Source organism: Terrapene carolina, unplaced genomic scaffold (assembly GCF_002925995.2).
Source record: "Terrapene carolina triunguis isolate 2854851 unplaced genomic scaffold, T_m_triunguis-2.0 Scaffold69, whole genome shotgun sequence".
NCBI classification, from domain to species: domain Eukaryota; kingdom Metazoa; phylum Chordata; order Testudines; family Emydidae; genus Terrapene; species Terrapene triunguis.
The window spans coordinates 52,409,065-52,416,888 of record NW_020664420.1 but is presented as its reverse complement, the minus strand read 5'-3'; the positions used below and the strand labels follow the sequence as shown (position 1 = coordinate 52,416,888).

The 7,824-nt window shown below is 46.5% G+C and overlaps 1 protein-coding gene across 1 annotated transcript in view; it reads left to right on the top strand.

Moving 5' to 3' along the window:
* The first annotated feature begins 439 nt into the window (after positions 1 to 439).
* The window catches only part of MCTP1 (multiple C2 and transmembrane domain containing 1), a 451,536-nt gene continuing 444,151 nt past the window's right edge, over positions 440 to 7,824 (top strand). The window contains exon 1 of the mRNA XM_024206867.2: positions 440 to 1,054. Coding sequence (XP_024062635.1) covers positions 440 to 1,054 — 615 coding nt within the window. The remainder of the gene's footprint in view (positions 1,055 to 7,824) is intronic.

The window sequence follows — 7,824 nt, the reverse complement described above, 5'->3', positions numbered from 1 at the left end:
GGATTTATCGTTACAAACTTTCCATTCTGATCTGAAGCGATGATTTCCCCCCCTGTTTTGGGTTTGCCCCATGATCGCACACGTGTTTGTTAACACCCTCCCCCCCCAGCCAGCTCCCGCGAGCAGTGAAAACCGCCCACGGCCGCAAGAAGGGAATTAGGGCAAGGGAGGCAGGTAAACTTTGGTGCCGCCCGTTTGGCCGATCAAGCTGCTGCGCCCGCTGGCAGCCGGCCGGTGGAAAGAGCCGGGGCTGCTGCAGCAGCACCAGGAGGCGGCAGCCCCCGTGCGCATCCCGCAGCTGCGGCGGCCACAGCTTCCTCTCCAGCAGGGACTGGACTGAAGCGGCCGGGCCCCAGCGGGGCTCTGCTGCCGTTGCTCCCGCAGCCTCTGCCGTAGTAGGAGCCGCGGCCCGCGGGGAAGTGGAGGCGGGAGGAAGAGGATGGAGCCGCGGGCTGCTGTTGGAGACAAGCCCAGCGAGCCCGAGCCCGCGGCTTCCTTCCAGGCCCGGCTCTGGAAGAACCTGCAGCTGGGCAGCAAAGCCAGGAGCGGCCGGTCCGGCGCGGAGCGCCGCACTGCAGAGCCCCAGCCCTCCGCCGCGCCTCCTCCGGGCGGCAGCAAGGGGGACCCGCTGCCCGGCGCCAGGTGGAGCGGCTTCAAGAGGCGGAAGCAGGTGCTGGACCGCGTCTTCTCCTCCTCCCAGCCCAACCTGTGCTGCTCCTCGGCCGAGCCGCTGGAGCCGGGCGGCGAGCCCGCCTCCGCCCTGCGCCGCCTTCGCGAGCACCTGCACCATCAGGGCAAGGGGCAGCAGCCACCCGGCCGCCCTGACTGCTCTCCCGCCTCCTCCTCCGCCGTCTCCTCGCTCTCCTCCTCCCCGCTGCCTCCCGCTGCCCCAGCCCGCGCGGACAAGGCAGGAGGGGAGGAGGGACGCCGGCCCGCAGCACACCTGTCCCACCAGAAGAGCTCCTCTCTGCCCGGCACCACCTGCCTGGAGCAGTTACTGCAGGACGAGCCCAGCGCCGCGCGGAGCGAGGACGAGGGAGCCGAGGGCAGCGCGGTGAGTTCCTCCCCTACTCCAGTACCACTGACAGCTCCGGCTGAGGGGGCGGGAGAGGGGTCTTATTTCCCCGGGCCTGGAGGACCCTGTGGTCTCTACCCCGGGGCCACGCTCAGGGCCTGAGTCCCCATTGCCCCGCAGCTTGGCCAAAGTGTGGGCGGGAAACAGGAGCCTTTTGGTTCGGTAGCATTCCCCTTCCCCCCGCTCTGAAAAGGTGTTAATGGGAGAGCAGGTGCAAGGCAGAGGAAAGTCAGGTTCCTCGCTCCACGGGAGGTGCAGGTAAACCCAGCTCACTTCAAACGCCCTAGAAAGGGAGACAAACTTGCTTAGGAGAGAAGAGCTGTAAGCTTCACTCTTGTCAGCTGTGCGTCTTGCACTTGCATACATGACGGAGAGCCTCAGGCTGTGGGAGGAGCGTGTGTTTGCACTGCTGTTTAAACTGAATGTATAGGGGGCACGGTGTATTTAAGAGGACAAGTGTGTGTAGAGGGCGGCGATTGTCAAGGATATCAGGCCGGGGCAAAGTAATCAATACCACCGTCTGGTGCACTGAATGGTCTTCTCTCTTCACAGTACAAATGATTCCAATATCATTCTGATTTCCTGGCTTGTATTGTGACAGACTTATGTTCCCAATATGTCTGAGGTGTTAGGTGACGAGGCTGAGGCTGCAGGATTGTTAGGGGAAGAGATGATGGAGGACACCAAGTGTCTACGTTTTAAAGCTTTATTAATAAAATAACAGCGGAGAGTGCTGGGGGTTCCTCACGTCACTCCGAGGAAGGAAGACAGCGTTAGTGCCCCAAGCCCTAACCCACTGTCACACTCACTCCTGCACTACGTGAGGCTGGCCATGCCTGGGTGTAATGTAAGAAGAAGAGGGGGAAGTTTTGCAATCCCCTACCCAGCTGGGGCCCCCCCCCACCCTTTTCCCACGGTTGACTGGGGTTGGGTAAGATGTAGATGTGGCTGCATGTTTCTTGGCTGCAACAGTGTTAGCAACATACACTGCTGATCTGCCTCCCCAGGGGACCCTCTGAGGGAGGGGGCCATTGGGGTGTGACATTATAAGGAAATCATTAAAAACAAAATGGGCACACCTCCCACTGTGGGCCACGTTCTGCTCTGTGTAAATCTGAAGTCCTTTATTCAGGCCAAATTACCATTAACAAAAATTGAAGTTTTGTGTATTTGGGGATTGTGCCTTGTATAATCCTAACTGTATGTCTTCTAGGCTTCGATCCTGTCATATGAAATTTATAGGCATAAGGTTCCACGTTCATAGATTGGTTTGCAGCTTTTGGAGTCTTAGAAAAGTTGTGACTGGGGAACTCTGAAAAACTCTGGCTCTGATCCTACAACCACTTAATAAGAACATAAAAAATGGCCATACTGGATCAGACCAATGGTCCATCTAGCCCAGTATGCTGTCTTCCGACAGCAGCCAATACCAGGTGCTTCAGAGGGAATGAATAGAACAGGTAGTCATCAAGTGATCCATCCCATGTCGCCTGTTCCGAGGTTCTGGCAAATAGAGCATGGTTTTCCATCCCTGCCCATCCTGGCTAATAGCCACTGATGGACCTATCCTTCATGAACGTATCTAGCTCTTTTTTGGGCCCTGTTATGGTCTTGGCCTTCACAACATCCTCTGGCAAAGAGTTCCACAGGTTGACTGTGTTGTGTGTAATTTCATGCATGTAAGTAGTCCCATTGAATTAAAAGTTTTTTATGAGCCTATGTAATTAAAAGTTAAACATCTGTAAGCAGTTGTAGGATCTGGGCTCTTTCAGGAGTAATCCGTTAATCAAACATACTGATGATATCAGGGCATGTCATGACATTAACACTGCCAAAATTATTCTGTATGTCTCACTATGGGCTTGTCTACACAAGAAGCTTTTCCAATTGCACTGATATAACTATACCAGTATAGTTACACCAGTATGATTATAGCAATTTAACTCCACCATGTTGATGCTCTTATTCTGGAATAAGAATGGAAGTGGTTTAAACTACACCACAAAAAGGCAGTGACATAAGCTAAATCAGAAAAAGGCATTCTCATACCCTCATAAGAGCATTCACAGGGAGTTATACCAGTATAACTCAAGTGGTTTAAATTCACACCCTATCTTATACTTGTGTAACTTTCCCATGTAGGAAAGCCCTATGTCTGTTCCAGCCTGATGTGCCCCATTTACTTTAATTTATCGGCACTGCTTTTGTTGGGTAACTTTTCTTGCATAATATAGAAAAGTGTACCTGTTTTGTGCATATGTACAAATACCAGCAGCACAAATAGCATCTGTGATAATACAAGTTATTTCTAAAAATATATATGAACTTGCAGAATATTTGTCAGACACTACTAGCAAATATTTCACACACCCTGCAGTCATTTCAGGCTGAAATAGTCATTTTTCTCATTATTGGAGGAAGGTGTTGTTCAAAGCTATCACTCTTATGGCTGTCAGTTTGAAGTTAAGTGATGATGCTTGTTGTTAGGTCTGTCGACTCCTACAATGGATTCTCTAGTAGAAAAGTTCAGGATATGTGAGTCACTCTGGAGTTAGTGTATGTCTAAGCAATCAAATACTTTTTGCAGAAATAATTATGTGACAATATGGTACAAGCATATATCATTCTTTGATCTTTAGTTATGGGAGAAATGAGTAACTGAATTAAAAAGGGCACTTTAATTTTTGAGTGTCAGGAAGAATCTATAAAGTGTATGTGTATATTTGATTTAGTCCGCACTGAACAGATTCTGGCCCTGATTCTGCAAAGACTTGTGTGTTCTGAACTTTATGCCATTGAAGTCAATGGGACTCCTCATGTGTAAAGTTCATTATTTGCGAAAATCTGTGCAGAATCAAAGCCTAAGCTTAACTTTAACCATATGTCTCAGTCCCATTGACTTCATTGAGTCATAAGTCCTCTGCTGAATCAAGGCCTTTATATAGCTTCCTAGTATTTGAGAAAGATCAGGAAACTTGTTAAGTTACTTTGGCTTCTTGATGTCAGAATCAAAATCACTTCTAAGCAAGAGTTTATAAAATGGGTATTTCTCTTCAGTGACTTTCATCATTGTAATGATCTTCAAGGACTAACTTTTAAAAAAGTTAACTTTGGAATGAGTGGAAATTTTCTTTAATTGGGTGATAATTTTAGTTTGATTGGAAAACTTAGAGCGGAAGACATAGGTATCATGCCTAGACTTGTCAAAACCAGGACACAAATTACAGATAATGAATGAGTGGTTCTTGTGTAAAAAGCTGAATTTCATGAGGAAGTTCTATAAAATGCAATATAATGTATTTAATTTTAAATACAACTATAGGTGTTCCTCCACTGCTCTGGATTACATGAGTTATGTAATTACAATAGCTGGGGTATATTTTACCTTTTTACAGTCTACTGTATTTGGCAATTTAAAAACATTCTCATGATAAACATGAAAATATTTCTCAACATTGTTCTGCTTAATTTGATGTTTTGGCAAGGGAACTATATACATCTTTCGTATGTTTTGCAATGTTAAGTTTTGTCAAGAGGGAGAGCCTCACTGTAAGAGGCTGGGTCATAACATTTGTAAAACAGTGCCACGTTACGTAAGCAAAGTAGACTGGTGCCCAGGAGTGGATTCACTATGAAACAAACCATGCGGTGACATGGGGCCCCCAAAATGCAGGACGGTGCAGCAGGGCTCAGGCAGGCTGCCTGCATGCTGTGGCCAGTGGCCCCACGCCGCTCCCAGAAGTGGCCGGCTGCTGGCACGTCTCTGCACGCCCCTGGTGGGGGGAGGAGGCGGCGCCGCGTGCTACCCAGACCTGCTCGCCTCCTCCCTTCAAGAGGAGTGCAGAGACATGCCAGCAGCAGGGCTAAGGTGGCTGTGTGTGTATCTCCCCGCATGCTGCCCCCGCCCCGAGCGCTGACCTGCGGCCAATGGGAGCTGCAGGGGAGGTGCCTACGGGCAGTGGTGTATGGAGACCCTCTGCATTCCCCCTTTCCCCCCCCCCCCACCTAGGAGCCACTGCTGGTGGGGTGTGTTGTGTGTGCCGGTTGCTTTGGGAGCCACCCGAGGTAAGCACTGCCCCCCCTCCAGTACCCCAACCACCTGCCCCAATCAAGGTACCTCACTTTATTTTCATTAACTTCCCATTACTTATAATATAGGAGGAGGATGAAGGAAAAAAAGAATGAAAAACGAGGGGAGATAAGAGCGTGAGTATTCTTTTTCTTGGCTGGATCCCGAGGGGGGGACCTGAATATGAAGCTGTGCACAGGGCCCCACTTACTCTAGATCCACCACTGCTGGTGCCCTCAACTGAATTAGTGGCTTCTTTCTAACTTTGGTCTCATTAATGAAATATAGGGTTTTTTAATAAGTCTAGATGCATTCTATAGCCTCTAGGATTCACTCAGGCTGTGCTTGCACTGCAAGGACATAATTTATTATTGCTTGTTTGTTTACTTCTAATGTTTGTGGCAATAAAAATCAATACAGTAGCTGTGGCTATGCTCATAAATTTTTAGTTTGATAGCTGAATAAATAAAAACTCCCTAAAAACATTGTGTGTTGGGCACTTTGTAGGATATTCAGTCAAGACGATAACCTTTCAAAGAAATGGAAGCTGAATTTCAAATAGCAGATTTCTCACATTTCTAAAATAGCAAAGCCAAGAAAGCAAACCTTAAGAGCATAATCCTACTGTCACATACACCAATTTAATTTCACTGGCTTCAGTGGAGTTATACGACAGAGAGTAATATCAGAGTCCACATATAAAACAGAATCAAGCCATAAACTCAGTCAATGAAAGAATGCCCATTTATATCAGATGGTCTCTGATTAATGGGTCTGATACAGAGCATATGAGTCCCATCAAAGTTGATCAGAGTTCTGTGTGTGGAATAAATTCAGGATTGATTTCCCCCCTTCTCCCCCCCCCCAAAAGTATTTTAGGGAGAAAAAAGTACTTAAAATTTTTTTTACAAGTATTGCAGCTTTATAATTGGAGGACATGGTCTTGGGCACATTTAATCTTTAATTAGCAAAAACTGTTTTTTATCTTTTAGACAATCTATTATTAATTATTTACTCTGTCTACACTATCAGTGTGCATGACACCTCACCAGGAGAATAAAGATGCAGTCCATGACCTGAGGACTTAAAATCTAATGCCCTGATCCTGCACAAAGAACTGCATTGGTGTAGGGGGTGTACCTGCTGGACTGTCTTTGCAGGATCATGGCTTAGGTAAGTGGTGTCCAATCTTTTCAGCATAAGGAACGAACATGTGATATTATTTCACAAGGTCAAGAGGCCACAGTCAATACTTCATGTCTATTCTTTGCCCACTTTCACTTCCTCTGCTTGACCTAAGTTCCAGCATTTTTAGCTAGCTGGTGTAAGATAGTGAGCTGCAGAGGTTAAAGTAAGTAGAGGGAGCACAACTACTTCTTCTCCGCTAAAAGCGGAGGGAGTGTTCCCTCCTTGCCCTGGCTTGGGTAAGCAGTGCTCTCTATCCAGTGCTTTCTTGTCTAGTGTAGTGATCATCCCCCTCCTGTTTAACCACTGGGGAGCTGTAACTGGTCATTTGTTTTCAGCTTTTTTTTTTCTTCCCCTTTTCTGGGCTGTCATTGATGGCTGTTAGAGGAAGAGGAGCCAATTTTTACAGTAGTGTTCTCCTAAGTTCAGGTGGACCCAACTGAGTTCCTATACTGTCCTACCTGTGGCTCCCCAGCCAGGCATGGCAGCAGGCAACAATTCTCTTTTTGGGATACCAGAGAAAAACCAGAGGGCATGAGTTTGGGCCAAGAGAACCTCCCATCCATTAATAGAAAAGTGTAAGATAAAGGAGTGGGGAAAGGAGCTGTTGCTAAAGATTTCCTCTCTTTAGAAAGCTGTTGCAATTTCTGAAGCTCTTTCCCTAGATCTTTAATGTTACCAGTGGATGAGTCTAGATCCTGGAATCTCCCTCAGATTCCCTCCATTTATGCAGTTCTGACAGAAGATGTTCTCTTTAGCAGCGTGAGCTGTATTTGTCTACTTCTCATCTTTTAGGCTGTCTCTTTGATCTGTCTTACTTCACAATACTTCAACTGTATGCACTTACAGTTGACCTTAAAATCAAAAGACAGTACAGTACAACCGTATTTAATCAAGTGCAAGTTCACTTGTGCTTATAATTAACTAAAACTGGTCCCTGGAGTTTTCGAAGTGGATCACTTGCAAAATTGGCTGGCTAGCATTTAAATTTCTTTCCCATCCTCTGGGGTGGGGTAACCAGAGCAGAGACATTTCAAAGCCAGCTAGCAACTCTTTTTGTCATCCATAACCTCATTTATTTTGAACTTTCATTTCCCCCCTCCCTTGAAATCTTTGCAGTTATGGGGTTGTAATTTATCCCCCCCCCAAAAAAAAATTGCATTTGGGGGAATGAATGGCTTATTGGAAAGTCAAGATTGAAACACAGAAGTAAGCTGCTTACCCCACACTATCTTTAGATATTGCAATCCCACATCTTTCACTTTTTCCTGTTTTTGGCAAAACTACAGTAGTATTTGTGAACGTTGAATTGAATACAATTGTATTTACAAAAAAGGCTTATACAGTGTTTTACCACAATTGTTACAGCATGGTAGTTAGCAACCAAGTTCTTCAGTGATCATTGCTGAATCTTTTATTTTCTATAATAGTAGCATCTATAAGGAAACTTTTTTTTTTTTTTTAACAAGGGTACTAACTCCTTTGACCAGCAAGG